The sequence below is a fragment of the Acomys russatus genome, chromosome 16, assembly GCF_903995435.1.
Source record: "Acomys russatus chromosome 16, mAcoRus1.1, whole genome shotgun sequence".
Lineage (NCBI taxonomy): Eukaryota > Metazoa > Chordata > Mammalia > Rodentia > Muridae > Acomys > Acomys russatus.
This window is the reverse complement of record NC_067152.1, coordinates 4360284-4381971: the sequence shown is the minus strand read 5'-3', so window position 1 is coordinate 4381971 and position 21688 is coordinate 4360284. Positions and strand designations below refer to the sequence as shown.

Sequence of the window (21688 nt, the reverse complement as noted above, 5' to 3'; positions counted from 1 at the left end):
CTATAAGTGGAAATCTTTCCTCCTGAGTTATTTTTAAAATAGTTTTATTTATTTTGTGCACACAGGGTAGCAAGTTGGGGCTAGGAGAGGACAACCTGAGGGAGCTGGTTCTCTCACAGGCACCATCTCACCAAGTTGGTCAGGGTTTTAATCAAGGCAGTGTCTATGTACAAATAGGGTAAATGTGTGCTTTGTAAACTTTCTGGTAATACTGGGATCTCCACTCCATCCCCAAGTCAGAGGGACAACGACTGTCACCTATACCCCTTCCTCCAAACCCAGGGCTTTGTGCTAGCTCCAAATCCCTTTACACTACTGCCTTTTTTTTTTTTTTTGGCTAAACTCCCCCAGGCCCAGGTCACACCCCTAGCTACTGCACAATTCCATTCTAGTCCTGAACCAGGAAGTCATGGTTTGAGACATCTGGCAGGATTTCCTGAGGCTTATTATCTCAGAGTGCAACGATGTGCTTAGCAGCCACATTCCAGTCTTCTCAAAGGTTCTTCAGAAAGAGTAGGGAAATGAAGCAGAAAAGCCTCAAGCCTTAAGGATCCAAGCCCGCATCCCCAGAACCCTCCAAACCAAACAGCAGTAACAGCAGCAGCAGCAACAACAACAATCCAAGTTCTATCTGAGAGATCTTTAATTACAGGAAGCAAAGTACATATGAGTTTTGAACCCAGGACCACTGGTACATTACCAAGAAAGGCATGTACCCTAGGATTAGAATTAAAGCATTACTGATCGAAAGAATAGACTAACAGGAAAAAGCAACTTTACCCTAGAGATATGTTTCCATTTGCTTAACTATTATTATTGGTTCCTAACAATGAGAGAAACGTAAGAGATAACAGTAAAACAGAAATAGTCAAAGACATTCACCAAGTGTGCTTGTCTCTGAAGTTCAGGGCCAAGACTTATTTTCTAGTTTTAAGCCTTGATTTGTGTGTCTATATGTGTGTTCCTATGTTTATGGGGTACATGTGGAGGCCAGAGGCCAACCTTGGGTATCTCACAGATTTGGCTAGGCTGGCTCTCTGGCCACCTGCAGCCAGCAAGTCCCAGGGATTACCCTGTCTCCATATCCTCAGTGCAGGGATCACAGGCACACGCTGCTGTGCCTAGATTTTCCGCCAATGTTAGGAATTGAACTCGGGTACCTGAACTTGCACAGCAAACACTTTACTAACAGCCATCTCCTCAGGTTGTCAGGAATTGTTTTTTAACTTAAAATTTTCATTACCACATACTCACTGTAAAAGATAATGGATTTCACTGTGACACTTTTATACATATATGTCCATCCTTTTCGTAAATATATACATTGTGGTGGTCTGAACAAGAACCGCCCCACAGGCTTTGTCATCAGGAGCGGCACTACTGGAAAAGGATTAGGAGGAAGTGTGTCCCTGGGCTCTCTCTTCCTGCTGCCTGTGGCTCTGGATGCAGAACTATTCGTGATTTCTCTAGTACACGTCTGCCCGAGTGCTGCCATGCTCCCTGACAGGATAATAGTGGACTAAAGCTCTGAAACTGCAGGCAAGCCCCAATTAAATGCGTTTTTAAATTAAACACTGTGGTCATGGTGTCTCTTCACAGCAACAGGACAGTGACCATATCAAGAGCACGAGCTGCGTATGGCGCCTCTTGCCTTTTGTGCCAGCACTGGGAGGCAGAGGCAGGCTGGTCTCAGGGTTAGAGTAGACAGATCCTGTCTCATAAAGATAGCACACATACACAAACCTCACCCTTTTTCTTCTTGTCCCACTTTAGCTTTAGCTTTAAAACCACAGTTACCCAAGACATTCTTGTACAAGAGCAACTGTAACAGGACATTTAAAAAGTAGTTTTCATGCCCTTCCCCATTTTTTGCTTGATTTGTTTATTTATTTATTTATTTGAGACAGGGCTTCTTTGTGTAACAGCCTTGGCTGTCCTAGACTCACTCTGTAGACCAGGCTGGCCTTGAACTCACAGCGATCGGCCTGCCTCTGCCTCCCGAGTGCTGGGATTAAAGGAGTGCGCCACCACACCCAGCTGTTTCCCTTTCCCATTTTTTTATGGTACCATACCTGTCATTAGAAGAAAAATCCATTCCTAGGACAATGCTTTCTTCAGTGTCTTGTCTACCATTAGTTGAAACCACGACCATATAGCGTGTTCGATTTTGGTACGTACTTTCCAGTCTTACAGCCTGAGGTGAACAGGTAAGAAAGAAACAAAAAATTTAGAGAAATTTTAAATCATCTGATTTTTTTTTTTTTAAACCAGCAACTCATAGCATGTTCCCAAGGCAAAAGAGTCAATAGTTAGGAGACCTAAATTCAAATTTCAAGTCATGCAGTAATGATAAACCTTTGGCATAATACTACACGGAGGGGGCTGAAACACCAGCTGCTGTGCTGTGTTTGAGAGTCCTATAACTGGGTATACAAACCACACTTAAAAACGGCCCCACGCCCAGCAGTAGGTGTCCATCACAAAATGAACTCAATAGTGTTTTTGTAGATTTTTTTTTTTTGGTGGGGTCTCATGGTGCTTTCTTTGCTTTTTTAACCTAACTGGTCTTTTGCTTGCATATTATGGTTTCTGATTTTGTGTTATCATAGATTTTGGTTTGTGTGTGTGTGTGTGCATGAGTCTGTGTTTCTTGCATCTTTTTATTGTTTTTTTCTTTTTATTTATTCTGTTTTGTTTGTTTTTCAAGACAGGGTTTCTCTGTGTAGCCTTGAACTCACATGAATCCGCCTGCCTCTGCCTCCTGAGTGCTGGGATTAAAGGCATGCGCCACCACGCCCAGTGTGTTCTGGTTTGTTTTAAAGAAAGAGAAGATGTGGAGTTGCATGGATGAAGATGAGAGAGAGAAAATTATGATCAGAATATATGGTATGAAAAATTTATTTTCAATAAAAAATAAAGATGAACATTATATACAGGATAAGTATATAAGTCACTATAAATATTCACTAAGTGATCAAACTCCAAATGTGTATTCTATTGAAGCATATAGTATTCACATTATAAAGCATATATAATATTTTATAAAATATAGAAATACATGTGTCCCTTATATAGTCTATGTGCACTTACCTGCCTCCACAGGCCTTGGGGTAGGTAACAGCCATTCTTACCAAAGCTGTTTCTCCTGAAAAAGTCTATCTGCCTCACTGAGCCTTAAGTCAGGCTCCTGGACTCTGTCTGGGATCTATCTGTGCAATTTCTTGCAAAATTAAACTTTAGCAAAAACCACCACTAAATTTGTTTATCTGGAATCTACATCATCTCTGTCCAACAATCACGACATCTAACTGGGCTTCTCATCCTCCATCATCCCCTAAGCGATATATGACCACCCTGGCCTATCTTCAACAAAAATCCTTTGAGTCTTTTTTTTTTTTTGAGACAGGGTCTCTCTGTGTAGCCCTGGCTGTCCTTGACTCAATTTGTAGACCAGGCTGGCCTCGAACTCACAGCGATTTACCAGCCTCTGCCCCTGAGTGCCTGGATTAAAGGCGTGTGCCACCACGCCTGGCTCTCCTTTGAGTCACTTTAAACCAAAACTTGATCCTGAGGGTTCTCTGGCTTATAAGGCCCATTCAGCCATTGTGGATGCTAAGCAGAGAAGGACCATATCTATGGGTAAGGTTTTCAGCCACTGCAGGGAAGTGAGGCAGCAGGGAAAACTATGGCTGCTGGGCCTCCGGGTGACCAAACGCCATCACTACAGCAACTTCTAGAAGGAAGAGCTTATTTGGGCTCAGGACTGCAGAAGAGTCCACAATGGTGGGGAGCAGATCAGCAGTTAGCTGAGCAGGAAGCTGAGAGATCTCATTTCCACCCACAGGCAGGAAGCAAAGAGCAAATTGGAAGTGGGTAAGACTATAACCCCACCCCCCCAAAGCCCGTTCCCCATGGACTTCCTCCAGGAAGGCTCTACTGACTTTTCAAACAAAACACCAACTGGGGACCAACTTTTCAAATACCCGAGCCCATAGGAAACATTTTAAACTCAAGCCACAGGTTTATACTGGAAAATCTGAGAGGGAAAGCACGCGCCATTTACACTGAGCCCACGCTGACTACAGGACACAGTGAAGTGAGGAGGAGCAGGCAGAAGCTTGGGACGGAGGTCGCTCTGTGTGAAGGACCTACTGCTTCTTGATTGGCTGGGCAAACAGTCTAGGGAAACGCATTTATAAAGAGAATAGGTATAGTCTAGTGGCCTGCTTCCCTAGAATTCATTCCAAGTTTCAATAATGATTCAACAAAATATATTTCCTCTCAGCAGCCCTTATCATAGGACTCAACTGTGTCCTTTGGCTATGAACTTCTGCTTGCCATGCTGGGTTTACAGTTAAGTAAAGTTCTATACTGAGATCTATTTTTATCTCTAATCCTGAGGAAAGTTTGTTTTTACCACTTAAAAAGGGATCTTATGGAGTAATAAGTGTGAACCAGTGCGCGGACAGGTAAATGATTACTACCCCTGAGTGTGCATTTCTAGACATGGACAGATTCTACAATAACAATTGCCAAACACATTCTTTAGACCTAAGTGGGAAAGATGAGGAACATGAATGCAAAAACTGATCTTATAGATAAAATCTGCACAAATTACTGGAATGAGGCAAAATATTAGCATTATACAGGGGAAGTTACTGGCTCTGTGCAAAGGCAACAGTTATTTACATATACAAACAAACGTCTGCATATATGTATGTAATAGGATTTTCTCCCTCTCCTACTTATGATTTATTATTAATGTATTTGTGTGTGTGTTAGTGCACGTGTAGAAGTCACATAACAACTTGGTTTTCTCTTTCCACATTATTTGGGCTCTAGGGATTGAATTTAGTTTACCACTTTTTACAGCAAGCAGCTTTACCCGCAAAGCCATTTCAGGGGCTGTCTCCTGTCGGTTCAATTTTCTTAACAAATATATTTTATTATGAGCTTATTAACTGAGAGTACGTTACTTATAACCCAATTAACCAAAACAATAGGAGAAGAGGATTAAAGAATACAGTAACAAAACCGTAAGGATGTCAGTTCCAAGGAATGATTCTCCTGGCGTAATCAGCAGGATTTCTTCTGCTGGAACCTGGAGTAACCAGAACCCAGAACCTCAGCAGGAGCCGGAGCCGGAGCCCTGGAGCCTTCCCTCGAGTGGTTATCTAGGAGCGTCTCGAAGTGGAGCAATGAACAGCCAGAACTAACCACCCCAAGTCTCCTCTAGTTTTGGGCTCATTTATACATCTCCTCCCAGAGTCTGTTCATGGATCTTTTCAGCTGGCAACAATCAAGCTCTTTTTTTATTTTTATTTTTAATATAGAGCCTGTCTATATAGCCCTAGCTGTCTTAGAACTATAGACTAGGCTGGACTCAAACTCTGAGTGATCCATCTGCCTCTGCCTCAACTTATTTCAATAGTTAAAGATTTCTTTTTCATCTGGGCAGTGGTGGGAGTCCAGGACAGGCAAGGCTACACAGAGAAACCGTCTCGAAAAAACAACAAAACAAAAAGATTCATTTTTCAGAAGCTTCTTAGTTTTTTAGAGGTTTTAATTCACGGCATATGCATTCAAGGTACTTTCAGAAAACTGGAGTGTGAACTGGGTCTTAGGTGAAATTAAGGGTTTAGCTGTTAGTGTATAGTGGCAGTGTGGCTGCTGTGCCTCCAAATACCTGAAGTGAAATGGCATGGTGCCTGAGTCTTATTTTAAAATATTCAAAGGGAAAGAGAAAGGAGGGGAATGGAAAAAAGAAAATAGGCAAATGGTGATGGCTACTAAAGCTGACCCATAGATTTACTGGGGTATATTTTCTACTTTGAGTGCTTGGAAAATTTTCTTAGTCAGTTAAAAAAGGCCACTGCATAAATCATAAACACAAAGCAAAATGGCTTCCAGGCAGCACTCATTTGGAGTATTCGATATACATATACTGCATAATACAAGGACAGCATAAATGCTGAGAAATCAATGATGAAGACAGAGATATACTCCCCCTTGTGAAATGTATGCTCTATTGTGTTTTGTTTTGTTGGTTTTTTGAGACAGGGTTTCTCTGTGTAGCCTTGGCTGTCCTGGATTCCCTTTGTAGACCAGGCTGGCCTCGAGCTCACAGTGATCTGCCTGCCTCTGCCTCCCAAGTGCTGGGATTAAAGGCGTGTGCCACCAAGCCTGGCTGAATGCTCTATTCTTACTGTCTCAACATTCAAATTAATTAATTAAATTAAATAAAGGCAGTTTCATGTATCGCTGGCTGGCTTCTAACTTATATATGCAAGGATAAACCTTAACCGACTCCACTTCTCAAGAGCTAGGGTTACAGGTGTCCACCACTATGCTTAGTTTCTACAGTGCAGAGGTGGAGCCCAGGGCGTCAAGGATGCTGGGAAGCACGCCACCAATGAGCTTATCTACCAGCTTTATGCCTCTGTTCTTACAGTCCTAAGAAAACCTAGGGAAGTAAAAATAACAGCAAAGGGGCTACATGAAAGCTTATTTGTAAGAACCAACATAATCAGGATATAATGCCATCATCCTGATGCCAAATACACAAGCCGTACTCCTATGAGATGCCCTGAGGAACTAATATTTGAATGGATCACCGTCAACTGATACTGGGGAGGCACATAATCACACAAAGCTGTGGACAGCAGGAAATACACATGAGGTGGACTGGGAGGCAGCTCTGGACTTTCTTACAGAAACACTCAGAGCACACGTGTTATTTTTACAATTATAGTTATTTATTTAGCGAGGGGTGTAAAGAGGTCAGAGGATGAGGTGTGGAAATCGGTTGTCTTCTTCCACTAGACCTCAGATTGCCAGGCTTAGTGGAAAGTGCCTTAGCCCTAACCCTGAATCATCTCATGGCCCCATACATGCTATTCTAACCAGAGTGTCTAGTCAGGTGACATCAGACTAAAAATTTAAATTAATTGTACCATGGTGCACATGTGGAGGTCAGAGGGCAGCCTTGTAGGAGATGACTCTCTTCTTCCACATGGGCCTGAGGATCAAACTCAGGTCATCAGGCTTAGCAGTTGGCCTTGAGCTTGCTACATAGTCTGGGAGGAGAATCGCCTTGAATTTCCGACCCCGCCCGTGCAGAGAAGACAGCAGGTGCTACTATGCCTCATGTGTATGGCGGTGGATTGCACCCTGGGACGTCATACAAGTTAGGTAAGCACTCTACCAACTGAGCTATACCCCAGGATCTCAGATCTTCCTACAAGTTTAAACTTGAGCATGTCTTGGCAGTCTTCAAACTAAATGTTCATTTTCTAAAATGTGTTCGGAGCATTTTTACCTGCAAACACAAATGGCATGGAAACAACTGAACCGTGATTCTGACAACTTTAAAAAAATCTTGACTCAGTTTTCTTTAGTTGTGTGTGTAGTGTATATGTGTATACTGCATTCGTGTGTGTGTGTGTGTGTGTGTGTGTGTGTAGGCCAGAGGTCTCTCCCAGTGGTATCTTCTTCTATTATTCTCTGTCATATTTTCTGAGACAGGCTCTCTTACCAAACATTGAGCTCATCAGTTTGGCCAGACTGGCTGGCCAGCCAGCCCCAGGGATGCCCTGCCTCTGCCTCTCCAGTGCTTGGATTATAGGAATGCCCTGTGACACCAGCTTTTTAATCGCAAAGCCTCAGGGCTGTGCAATAAGCACTCGAAGACTAAGCCATTTCTTTAGCTTCTATGACAGCTCATATGCCAACTAGTGCCAACTACTGCCAACTGCTTGACTAAATCAAGGCTGATAAGAGGAAAAAAAATCTTTCTAAATATAATGCACGATCTCTGGCAAAACTAGAAGTGGGCACCAAGATGTTTTGATAAAGTGATATTCAGTACAAATATTATATGTCTTTTTAATATTTAACATATAATATCAAGAGGTCACCACAAGGAATCACTTTAAGTCTCTCAGTCCCACCTGCGTGTTGAGCCTAAGCAGAGCTGTCCACACATCCTATCTTGCACAAGAGCTTTTCTCATCCCCATTGTCTAATAGCCGAAGATGGATTCCTTGAGGCATACAGCACACTTTTGCTTTACATTTATTTTCATCGCAAGACTAGACCATGCCTCTGCATGCAGTATTTATCCGGAGGGAAGCCACGTTATAAAGACAGACTGTCTAGACTAGCAGCTCACTCGATCCATTAGAAAGAAATGTTTCAAAAGTATGTATGCATTAAATTCTAGCCAAAAGAACAAAGTAAAATCAGTAGCTAAGATTAAGATAGACTTTAGGTACGACATTCATAAATCAAAGAACACTGTCTTCAAGACTCAGAGGAAGTGTCTGGGTGAAAAAAGCTAAAATGATCTTCTCTAGGATCACTGAAAACCATGGCCAAGGGCTGGAGAGATGGCTCAGAGGTTAAGAGCACTGCCTGTTCTTCCAAAGGTCCTGAGTTCAATTCCCAGCAACCACATGGTGGCTCACAACCATCTAGAATGAGATCTGGTGCCCTCTTCTGGCCTGCAGGTCTACATGCAGGCGAAACACTATATATTTAATTAATTAATAAATCTAAAAAAAAAAAAAAAAAAAAAAAAAAAAAGAAAACCATGGCCAAGGCTAGAGACACGTTTGATTGAGCAGTAGAGCATCTATCCAGCAAGCACAGCAGACCCCACACCTGATGCCCAGAACAATCAACACAACCTTGCCCAATTCATGATTAATTTACTGACATGGCAAAATACCTATGATAAACAGGGTAAAAATAATTATTTATCGTATAAGACATTACATATCTTACTTTTATAAAACAAGGTAAAATTAAGGAGGGCTATGCTACTGACCCCATGCAAATACCAAGACAGAATGGAAAGTTGCTTATTCAAATAAGGAATGGTTTTTCTCAGAAAACCATTTTCTCATATTTCTCAGAAATATAGCTATTTCATCTTCATTCCCTTTTTAATTGTCTGATTGGAGAACAAAACCCCACACAATGCACTTATACTCACAAAAAGATAAACTCATTTTCATTGCTGAAAGAATTGAACATTTTATAAAACTAAAACCAAAAAAACTAATTTCCTTAAATTATCCTGCCAAGTTCTTAGCTTTTGTAAAAACGTCATTGAGGCTACTGTAAATATTCTAAAAATGATTAATTTCTCATTTGATTTTTAAGTGGACTTTTGATAATAAGGAACACTATAAAACCTTACTTAAGAGAGGTTTCTTAAATAATGAAGTGACGTTTATACCTGCACTTGGAAAGCAGAGCTCCTTCAGAGAAAACACTGTGTCCTGTTTTCAACGATTAAGCAAAACGTGAGGCTTGATTGGGTTATAAAGAAGAAAAAGAGAAGGAAAAAAAGAAAGAAAGAAAAAGCAGGACTTTCAGTGGACTATCCAACTTTTAACCTTATGTACAAGTCCTGAGATAAGAGTTTTAGCATTCCAAATTTAACTCCAAACAAAAGCCTTTGCTTTGGTCTACAAATGTCCCTTTCAGTCAGAAAGTGCTAATTTGTCCAAAGTCATACAATGCGTTTACTCATTTTCCTGAAGATGACTAACACAATAATCTGAAACATAATGACTATGTGTTTGTAACAATTCAAAATAACTGTAAAATGGTTTGTCATTTTAATGAGTAATGCAGAACATTTTTTGAACTTATATTCTGTAAACATACACGAGACTGTCAAAACGTAAAAAGTAACGCAGTTGAAGTTGCATATTTTAGTAGAAAAAGAGGCTTTAATCTTCAACTCTGCCTTCTGAACTTTATCCTTCGTTCTTTGAAGTTTCGTGTGGGAAATTAATTTCATATTTATGGGCTCAAACTAAACTCCAGAAAAGCTATAAATGAGAAAAAGATAAAACATGCGATGACATCCTTAGCTTTAGATTTCCCAAACCACACCATGTCCTAAAAATGTCAGTAAATACCCAGCCTGTGCAAGTGACTGCGGATACTGGCTTTAGTAGGACTACATTCAAAGTGTGATCAGCATCTTTTGGAAACTTGTTAAAAATTTACGTTATTAATGTGCATGGTGGAACTTGAGAGACAGAGGCAGGTGAATCTTTGTGACTTTGAGGACAGCCTGGTCTACAGAGCAAGCGAGTCCAGGACAGCCAAGGCTACACAGAGAAACCTTATCACAACCAACCAACCAACCACAACAAAAGTAAATAATCTCTGCTTCCCCTGGGACAACCAAACTGGTAATTTACAGTAGCTCTGGAGGTAATTCTGATATAGCCTGGGGTCTCCCACTGCTTTAGAATACTAATGGTATGAGAACCATGCTCCGGGTTCCACAGCTGCCTTTTTTTGTTGTTGACACGCTGGGCATGGTAGCGCACGCCTTTAATCCCAGCACTCGGGAGGCAGAGGCAGGCGGATCGCTGTGAGTTCAAGGCCAGCCTGGTCTACAAAGAGTCCAGGACAGCCAAGGCTAAACAGAGAAACCCTGTCTCAAAAACCCAAAAAATAAAAAATAAAAAATTGGGGCTGGAAAGATGGCTCAGAGGTCAAGAGCACTGGCTTTTCCAGAGGTCCTGAGTTCAATTCCTAGCAACCACATAGTGACTCACAACCACCTATAATGTGATCTGGTGCCCTCTTCTGGCCTGCAGGTGTACATGCAGGCAGAGCACTGCATACATAATAACAAATAAATCTTAAAAAATAAAAATAAATAAATAAATAAAGATGTTAACCTCTGGCTTCTACATGGTATTCTAAATGTACATACAGACACAAGACACACAGACACACACACACACACAGCGTGTGCACCCCCAGGTCACAGAGTCAGCATTCGAGAGAAAAGGTAGGAAAGTTAACAAAATTTAAAAAGTAGACGATGAATCAGCGATCAGCAGAGTTCTGATGCTTGCTCAACTTTCCAGTCAATCTCACCCTTTACTCATTATTTCTCTTCTCAGATAGAAAGTAGGAACTAGCTATTTGAATTTAATATATTCATGGGTCTTCGTCACCTTCCCAGCTAAACCTACAGAGTTTGGGGACCACACACCTGGATAACTTCAGTAAGCACCTGATGTGCTTCCTCCTGTCTACTCTGTATTAGCTTCTAGAGACTTCCTTAGAGACTGTAGCTGCTCATGTAAGTTCTTGGCTCACAATGCTTCCTAAAGGAGAGGCCCTGGCTGGCTCTACAGTAGTCTAGAAGAGCAGATACAAATGTAGATGTGAAATAAGCCACGTGGACACTAAGCAAGTAGACTCACATGCTCATCCCAATTCGGTTTTGTTTATTTCTTTGTTTTCTCTTAGATAGAGTCTAAGGTTGTCCTGGAACTCGCTATGTGGACCAGGCTGGACTGGAACTCAGAGATCTGCCTGCCTCTGCCTCCCGAGTGCTGGGATTATAGGTGTGAGCCACTGTGCCTGGCACACTTCTTAATGCTTCTATTTAGGCCTGCCAACTGTCAGAGTAGTCAGGAAGTGAGGGAAAGGCAAAGACAGCCTAAGGTAACTTGTCCAGCACTGCATGATTAGCAAGGAGCCAAGGCCAGGTCTCCTGACTCAGGTCAGAACAACTGCTGGCTGCTTCACTCATACACTGTCCCTTCCTCTATGTTTTTTTTAAAAAGCCACGTTCTGTCTGCTTGTCTCACCATCCTTCAAGATCTCCTCACGCTCCAGTCTAATGTAAAGGCTTCCCCGGCTGGTCAAATTCCCAAGTTTTCTCTCCTTTTTCTGAACTTCAACTGTTGTTATGGACAACAGCTTACAAACCAGCAATTAACAACAACCTTAAGCCAATGTATTTTACATCACTTTATATTACATTTTATAGTAATTAAATTTTCAGCAAGATGGTATGGCTACGCCATTCTTCATTTCTGCTCTACATAGTTCATACCACTTTGTTTGAACAAAAAATGACTTTAATACTAGCTATTTTAGGCAGCCTTTTGAGGAAGAAAATTATGATAATGTCATTAACTTACCAGCCTTATGTTGTCTTCTGGGCGGAGTAATATGAACATTGCTTGAAGATGCTGTTGGAGATCTCCTGGTGAAATTTACAAAGAAAAAGATGATTATTCTTCATTCAAAAACCAAGAAAGAAGATTCCTTCTACCTTAGTGACTTGTAAAGTTATAAGTTACTGAAAAACTTAAATTTTTATTTTTAATTTATTTTCATGTGTGTGAATACACACATGTTCATGTATCCTGACACCTTCCGAGGAGACCAGAGGACATCCTGGGAGTTGGTTCTCTCTTTTTACTATGTGGGTGGCAGGAACTGAACTCGGGATGTCGGCTTGGCAGCAAGCACCTTTAGCCCATGAATGATTTCATACACTTCTGTTGTCACTTAGGACTGGGTCTCACTATGTAGCCCTGGCTAATCTGAAACTCAGTATGTAGATGAGAACGGTTCCCAATTTACAGAGATCTGCCAGCTTCTGCCTCTGGAGTACTGCGATTGAAAATATAAGCCACCATGCCCAGCTCCCTCTCATGTTTTTGTCATGTGTATTTGTATATACGTGTAGGTGCTCAATGAGGCCAGAAGACGGGGCTGGAGCTGGTTTTGAGCCAACCGATGTGGGTGCTGGGAATACACTTGGGTCCTGTATAAGAGAGAGTGTGCTTCTTTGTTTTCTTTTCTTTTCTTTTTTTTTTTTTTTTGAGACAGGGTTTCTCTGTGTAGCCATGGCTATCCTAGACTCACTTTGTAGACCAGGCTGGCCTCGAACTCACAGTGATCCACTTGCCTCTGCCTCCCGAGTGCTGGGATTAAAGGTGTGCACCAGAGAGTGTGCTTCTAATTGCTGGGGTATCTCTCCCCAGGCCCCCGAGTCTTTTAACTAGACGCCAAAATCAGATAAAAGGATTGGTTTGACTTTTTAACTAGTAAGAGACTAGTAGGCTGCCTTTTTATATATTTACTTCCAGTTTACAGTATCTGTCCTGCTGTGCGGCGGTGATGCATGCCTTTAATCCCAGCACTTGGGAGATAGAGGCAGGTGTATCGCTGTGAGTTCGAGGCCGGTCTAGTCTACAGAGTGAGTCTAGGACAGCCAAGGCTACACAGAGAAACTCTGTCTCAAAAAACAAAAACAAACAAACAAAAAATGTGTCTGTCCTAGAAAAGGTATACTTGAGAATAATCTCTGTTTCATACAATGGTAGAAGGGGATGAGGGATCTGTTGGTGAGTATGTTGGTAGAGCCCCATTAAGGGTAGCAAAAGCCGGGCTGGAGAGATGGCTTAGAGGTTAAGAGCACTGTCTGCTCTTCCAAAGGTCCTGAGTTCAATTCTCAGCAACCACATGGTAGCTCACAACCATGTTTAATGTGATATGATGCCCTCTTCTGGCCTGCAGATGCAGGCAGAGCCCTGTACACATAATAAATAAATAAATCTTAAAAAAAAAAAAAAAAAGGGGGTAGCAAAAGAAGTGTTTCAAGAATTATCCCTAAGTTTTAAGTGATATATATCATTTCTATTTCTGTAATAACAATATTCAGATGTACCTAACTTAAATACTGTTAGATTCCCTTTATACTCAGTAGTTTAAAATGGCTAGTGGATGACATAAAAATATGAGTACCTATTAAATAGAACATATTAGGAGTAGCTGCTCTGAATAAATTAGGTGTTTTAACATGCCTAACTACTATTTGAAACCTCACTTATTCTTACATATTTGATAAAACCAAATAAAAAATTATTTGTATTAAGATTTAAGATACTGGGGTTAGAGAGATGGCTCAGTGCTTAAGAGCACCGGCTACTCTTCCAGAGGTCCTGAATTCAATTCCCAGCAACCGCATGGTGGCTCACAACCATCTAGAATGTGATCTGATGCCCTCTTCTTGCATGCAGGTATATATGCACTCATACACATAAAATAAATAAATAAAATCTTAAAAAATAGTTAAGATACTAAGGATGATGCCAGGCATGGTGGTTCATGTCTTTAATCCCAGCACTCAGGATGCCGAGGTAGATGGATCTCTGAGTTCAAGGCTAGCCTGGTCTCTACATAGTGAGGTCCATGGTAGCCAGGGATATACGGCGAGACCCTGCCTCAAACAGCAGCAGCAGCAGCAACAACAACCTCCACCAACACCACCATCAAAATAAAACCCAAAAGAGACTATATCCATACATACATACACACACACACATGTGTATATATGCACATGATAAAAGTGATATTGAACACATATACTTTGTATGGGTAGACAATGATTCCCCCAGAAGACATGGGTTATTATTAAGTGTGAGGTGTGGGTTCCCTCTCTACAGGGTACTGCTCAGGGAGGCTCCGCAGGCACCTCAAACAACACAGGCTATTGTCATTGCTTTTCGTTGCCCACCAGAGCAAATGGTATAACCCTACTCCTGAAGATACAATACATTTTGGTTGTAGGACATAGAGATATCAAGCTGGAACTGATTTGCAAGTTCCTCTCTACTGACCAACTTTCACAGTGCCAGGAAGTGCTATGGAGGCCATTCTGGGGAGAAAAACCATGCAGCTAACCCTGCATGCTGCAATACTGATCACCCTCTAGTGCAATAGTGGCACAAAGTGATGGGGTAACCACCTGCTTTTAGATTGGATTTAAAGCCTGTTCCACAGGAACAAATTCAGGCCTGGTACTGTAAGCCTGGTCAAAAGCTCAAGGTTTTGGAGGTCACAGGCTCTAGGGAAGAATCTATTACGTTTGTATTTTTCAACAACATGTTGAACTGCCTTTGGAATATTTGCACTTAGACCCATATATTAGTGCTGCCCTGCAGCCCTCAGCCTTGACCAGAGAAACGTCTCTCTGCAGTGGTCAACAGTTAATACAGTCTCCTAACTGTCCAAGTGCTGACAGTGTATGTGTAGAGGGCTCCTTCCTGAATGGGACATCAATCCACCTCCCCCTCTGCAACAGAAGTTTAGCAAACTGTAGACGGGCAGAAAGCTAGGAAGGAATGTGAGATGTTGGCCATCACACCCTGGAACTCACCAGCACAAGATCAAGTCAAACAAGATCAGTAAACATTCTAACAGGTAGCACCAACTGGCTTGGTGGGTTGTTAACAAAAAGAGGGAGAGGCCATGAAAGGAAGAGGGGCGAGTGCTGGAGGAGCTGGAGGAAAGTGGGAGGGAGGAGTTGGGAGTTCTCGGAGGAGTAGAATGGGTAAGCAGGGGTGCATATAATCAAGACTGTTTATATTATGGAACTGTCAAAGAATAAGTAAAAGTTACTCTATTAAAGAAAAAGCAGGGCGGGGGTGTGTGTGGCAGTGCTGGAGAGCTGGCTCAGCAGTTACGAATACTTGCTGCTCTCCTCAGGACCTGAGTTCGATTCTCACTACTCACAACCATGCATACCTCCAGCTTCAGGGATGTGACGCTATGCCTCCCCCCCAAAGTATTTGTAGTCATGTGCACGTACCCACATGCACACACCTATACATAATTAAAAGTAATAAAAACAAGTCTTTAAAGAAGAGAGATCAGTTTAAAAAGATTTAAGACAAAGGTTTTCTCTCCTTTCCCCTATTCTGTACTAGGAAACCCGAGGCCTTGGCTAGCAGGAGACAGACAATATGCTGTCACTAATGGCGTCAATCTAAGAATGCAAGGCTTTATTTCTGCCCACCTAGGGCACTTTATAAAGAGTTTTAAGATATCTGATACAGCCACCTAATCATGGATGCCAGTATGACTGGTTTTCACACTAGCCTTGAAGCCTACACATATCATTTCCTTTGTGCTCATGTCACAGTTTTTAAGTATGACATTAACTGTGCAAGATGTAGTGTGAGGTCGAAAGGAAAAACTCAAGTAGGTGTGACAAGTCTGGAGATCTTTCCTCATTTTTCGCAAAGAACATATTTTGCTTCCCTCCCCATTTCTCTGCTTGCATCTAATTCCACCATAAAATAATCCTTATGTAACTTTCAATATTAAAAAGAGGATCCATTCTACTATATTTTAAGCCCAGAAACACAATCTGAAGAAGCTGGATGGCCTTACAGATATTAACCCAAGGGAAATGAAAACACATGTACAGATGAAAACGTATACACAAGCTCTGTTTATTATTCATATAGCCTACAATGCTAGCACTTTGAGGGGTGAGGCGGAAGGATCAGAAGTTCAAGGTTAGCCTTGGATACACGGTGAGTGTGAAGCCAGCTTAGGTTATATAATACCTTGTCTCAAAAGAAACAAAGAAATAAACAGGTACCCTTTCCTCTCCTTTTACACACACACACACACACACACACACACACACACACACACCCTCAAGTTTATGCCAGGTGTGGTGGTTTGATAGAAAGGCCCCCATAGACTCACTCATATGTTTGAATGCTTTGCCATTGGTAGTGGCGCTATTAGCAAGTACGGCCTTTTTGGAGTAGCTGTGGCCTTGTTGGAGGAAGTGTGCTACTGTTGGGGTGGGCTGTGAGGTCTCCCGTGTTCACGCTATGCTTGTGTGGCACAGTCTCCTTCTGATGTCTGCAGAACAAGATGCAGGACTCTTGGCTCCTCCAGCACCATGTCTGCCTTCACGTTGCCACGCTCCCTGCCGCCAAGATGATGGACTAACCCTCTGAACTGTGAGCCAGCCCCATTTAAGTGTTTTCCTTTGTAAGAGTTGCAGTGGTCATGGTGTCTCTTCACAGCAACAAAACCCTGACTAGGACACCAGGGATGGTGGCTCACGCCTGCAGCCCCAATGCACAAGATGCTGAGGCAGGATGAACGCTATGAATCTGAAGCCATTCTGGGTTACAGAATATAACTGTATCTTAAAAAACAGAAAAATAAAACTAAAATCGGGGCTGGGGATACACTAAGGCAGTAGAGTGTTCGCCTCACGTGAGAGCAAGGTCCCTGAGTTCCATACTGAACAGCGAGACAACAAACAATAACACGAGCTTAACTTTCTTCTTGAAGAGCGTGCCAAGCAGCCCTGGAGGGGACTTTAGATGCAGAACCTCTGGAGAACCCTGAAGAGCAGGCCAACGTTTCAGCTCAGGGTACTAGTGATGCAAAGACAAAGCCCAGGACTCCTCCTCCTCCTGTGAGGCCTCTAATCTGAGCTGTGTGTCCACAGCTTAGTTTTCTTCCCTGTGAGTAGTTGTGCCATGAGCAAGCTGGGTATGATTTCTTACAGGGAAATTCATGTTGACAGAGATTAACACGCAATATACATTTAAAGTCTCTCCTTTATTTTAAACTCTTTGCACATATTTCACCAGTAGTAACTGAACTGTAGATTAAATTTGATTAAAGAATTTTTGTCATTTTTCTTTAAATTTCCAGATAGTGTTTGGATATTTTAAATGCCCAGAGCAAAGACTCTATCAGAGTCAAGAAACATGCATAGGGACTCATGATCAGACGCTGTGGATTGATGTGCGTTATCCAGGCACTGTGCTGAGCTTAGCCAGGGCAGTGTATGTGAAGGCTTGACTTTTATAAATTTCATTTCTATGGATATTGCCTCACCTGTCTAGTCTGGATCATAAATCAACTCCAGGAAGCCTGGGCTAAACCTGCTTTTTCTTTTTATCTAAGTGAATAATGTCAAGTAGAAATAGTTGTATTTGAAAAATTGCACAGCCCTCCCCTCAAAAAAGTCAACCAAGGCCAGGTAGGAGCTCAAAAAGCAACTAAGCCCACTTACTATTATATACCTTGGGGCGATTTACCCAGAGTTAGTCATAGGAGTTGGATTCATCGTCTTTTTATTGTCATAAATACCCACACCCAACAAAAACAAAAAGCTTAGCTTGGCTTATTTCCTTTGAGTGTTCACACTTTTTGACAAAATGCTTACCCCATGCCTGATGAAGCCCGCTGGGGAGGGAGCACTGAGCACCTGTGCTCAAGCTGGTCTTCAAATGTCTTCCCTCCCTTACTTAAAAACAGCTGCCATTGTCAGAGAGTTTTTGTAGGAAGTTATTAGCATGGCCTAAGGAAACTAGTTATGACAGTGAACTGCTACATTTGCAATGCGACAGAGGCCCGCATTCGAAGTGGAACAGCCTCTAAAGTAGACAAGAGTATTTTGATTATAGCTAAACTCAATTATTGCCGCGACAGGCTCCAGTATTTCTAGCCTTCACCTCTGATCTGTATGTTCAAGTTCCCTTCCTTGTAATTTATTCCATTCCTGGAGGTCAGAAGTCACCAAAGTTAAGGCAAAAATGTTTGTACGGTTGGCTTTAACTGTCAGCTTGACACACCTAGACGCGCTTGGGAAGAGGGAGTCAACGAGGGGCTGTGTCCAGCATGGCTCTAGGGGACTGTCATAATTAAGTTAACGGATGGGGCAGGACTCAGTCCACTCTGGGTGGTGCCATTACCTAGGCAGGATGGGTCATAAACTGAGGAAGTGTGGAGAAATTGAGCTGAGCACAAGCGAGCAAGTGAGCACGTGTGCAGTCACTTCTCTTTGCTCTTGCCTGTGGATGTGATGTGACTACTACTGGACTGTAATCTGGAATTATGAGCCAAAACAAGCCCTTTCTCCCCAAATTGTTTTTTACTTAGATATCTTATCCTACCAACAAAAAGGAAATCAGAACATAGTTGCGCAGTTTTACCTGCATGCTTGTTGCGTCTGTGGCTGATTCTTGGTGTAGACGAGCCATTCCCCCGTGGTAGAAAAAGGGCAGCACCTTTGACGGTTAAAAAGCTCTCGCTGATGCTGTGAGGAAGAAGTTAAGAGAAAAACATTATTTAAAGATGGAGAGTAAATAGGATGAAGACCCAGTTTATAATTTCTCTCTCTTCCCTCTCCAAAGTTCCCACTTCGCAGGGTGAAGCGTGCCTTTAACCCTAGTACTGGGAGGTAGATGCAGGCATCTTCTACAAACTGACTTCTATGCCAATCAGAGCCAAACAGTTTGACTGTCTCAAAAAACAAACAAAATGAAAAGGAAATTAAAACAAAAAACAAATTAAAAAAATCAATCAGTCAATCAAACAAACAAAAGAGCCCTACAACAAATTTAAGAGAAAAGATTACTCATGATTCTGGTTGCTCACATACAGTGCTACCTACTCTAAATAATTTTCTAATATAAAACTTAAAATGTTCTCCTTGCACGGCAGCAGCTATGAACAACTTCTCAAAGCCTCTGTGCTTACCATCCTTTGCTGGGTTCTCCTAACTATTCAGTAGTTTACAATCTCGGCTCTGTGATCACCATCTCCCCTTTCCTTTATCCCAAGCACATTCTATCCTGTGGTCCTGGTCCCTTCAGTGCTCTTCCATGAATTAAAAAACATGTGTTCACTTGTGTTCTGGGTTGCAGTTTTCAGCACATAAGATCCATGGCAAGGACCTTACCTTGCTCATCACTGTCCCCTCTGCACTGGAAGCACGGCCAGAAACACATCACGTGTTCAAAAAAATGTATGATGATAAGTTAATGCATCCTAGTTTACCTCCAACTCCCAGCATTATGGTAGGTGTAACTCAAGTTAAAATGTGTTACAGCAGAGCACACCGGGGCACCTGTCTTTAATCCCAGCGCTTGGGAAGTAGAGGCAGGTCTCTGTGAGGCCAGCTTCTGGTCTGCACAGCCAGTTACAGGCCCATCAGGAGACCCTGTCTCAAAAACAAAACAAACAAACAAACAAACAAACAAGTTACAGAACTCCATGCATGTGGTAGATGAATGGGTCATAAAATGAAACCGTTTATGGGAAATGACCAGGCTCAGTTATGACTCAATTCATGTCAATAAACTGGTATGAGATTGAGAAAACTTTCAGGGTTGGATACAGTTTTAAAAACAAAAAACCTCATAATCTATAAACGTCATTTTAAAAACCTGAGTGCTGGCAAGGAGAGGCTGCCCTGATTTTGTTTTGTTTTCATCTTTAAATAAAGCGCTGCTCTCTTGTGGTCTGTTGCACAAGCCCTGTCTCCTGTTACATCCGTGGTGTGCACACGCTACTGTGCTGTGGACCAGTTTCACTGACATTACGGGAACAATCTAAAACAGAATGTCTGAATGACAGGATGAGCAGGGTACACCACAGACAGGAAATGAAATTCACACTTCTGCCAACACAGCAACTGTCTGCTTTACTAAATGAGAAATCAAAAGAGTTAAATAGTCTACCTACTCCCTAGGCAACATGACCAGCTTTGGGTATGTTGGTTTCCAGTAAACAAAGCAGTTATCTGTATCTACAAAGGAAGTGCTTGCTGAGTGAGCTTAGCAGCTGAGCACACTCCTGCCTTCCCTTTTGTGAGACACACTAGTTTTCTTTGACAAACAGTGCTTTAACTTCCTGGTTTGGGGAGTTCTGTATTACTGTTCTTCTGTTGCTTATGCTTTAAAGAATTACCTATGTGCTTTCTTTGCAGATACATGAGATTTTCAAAGTGTATGTAGTGCTTTCTCAAGAGTAAGGACTGAGGCCACAGCCTCAGGTAACTCAAAGCTGTTTGGGCTCTATCAATTCACAGCTAGAAAGAACAGGAGGGTCAGGGACTTAGCTCAGCTTGGAAAGTGCGAGCCTAGCCAGCATGCACAAGGCACTGAGTTCCACCCCCAGCACTGCACAGGCTGGCTATGGTGACAGGGACACAGATTTGTAAAAGCAGATCAGGGACCATGCCACATAGGCCACATGGGAAACCAGTCTTTCTGTGCGGTTCATCTGCACCAACATCAATAAATTCACAGCAGACCCAGCTGGGCAGGCAGAAGACTGTCACTTAAGTGTGACAGAGGATCCTTGAAAGTGACACTATATACTCTAGATGACACATTCCATCCTCTTTATTCTATGGTCCCGGATATAAGTCCTCAGTGGTCACAAAGAGGTAAGAGGGGCCAGGGATGAGAAGTGGCTCACTACATTTTATTATTTCTGAGTTTATTTGTGGGTGTAATCATGCTATCAAAGATGAACGGAAGCTCAGTGGTATAAAGGCGGGAAAACAAAATTTGTGATCATTTAGTTTCAACGAGCCACATTAAACACTTTGTATCTGAATAAAATCCTATGTACACTTAACTTCCTGTACTTCAGTGTGAGGCAGGAAGTGTGGCGATCTTGCCAGAACAGGAAGAAATCTACTTGTGCCGATATCAGGGTTTTTTTTTTTTTTTTTTTTTTTTTTTGGTTTTTCGAGACAGGGTTTCTCTGTGTAGCCTTGGCCATCCTGGACTCACTTTGTAGACCAGGCTGGCTTTGAACTCACAGCGATCCGCCTGCCTCTGCCTCCCGAGTGCTGGGATTAAAGGCGTGCGCCACCACGCCCGGCTGTGATATCAGGGTTTTTAAAGAGCTGTTCAAAGATTCAGCAGACGGGGCTGTTCCGAGGGGCCAGCTGGTGGTTCATGCTGGGTAAAGGAGTTGTGCTGCCACGTCTGCTGACCGTCTTAAGGCCAAAGGACATAAAAATCCCTATGCTAAAAACCAAAAATGATAGAGAAACTCCTTCATCTAAAGATGGCAAAACAGCACTTAGAGCATTGCTTTTCTATTGAAGAGTGACGGTGCTAATGCTCTTCAGGCTGCTCAGCAAGGGGAATGCATTCCTGGTTACATACAAGACATGAGATAGTAATAGTTAACCTGGCTAAATGGGAAATGCTGGGCACTAAGTACTTCGTCTTGCTTTTATAGCACAGACTACTATTTTTAGTTCCAGTTTACTTGTAGGAATCAG

At 42.2% G+C, this 21688-nt stretch overlaps 1 protein-coding gene across 2 annotated transcripts in view; it reads right to left on the bottom strand.

Moving 5' to 3' along the window:
• Ssh2 (slingshot protein phosphatase 2) overlaps positions 1-21688 on the bottom strand; it is a 254058-nt gene that overhangs the window by 49310 nt on the left and 183060 nt on the right. For both annotated transcript variants that reach the window (XM_051158006.1, XM_051158005.1), the window contains 3 exons: positions 18597-18700; positions 11970-12034; positions 2073-2194 (listed from right to left, as the gene is read on the bottom strand). In XM_051158006.1, the coding sequence (XP_051013963.1) occupies positions 2073-2194; positions 11970-12034; positions 18597-18700 (291 nt within the window). The remainder of the gene's footprint in view (positions 1-2072; positions 2195-11969; positions 12035-18596; positions 18701-21688) is intronic.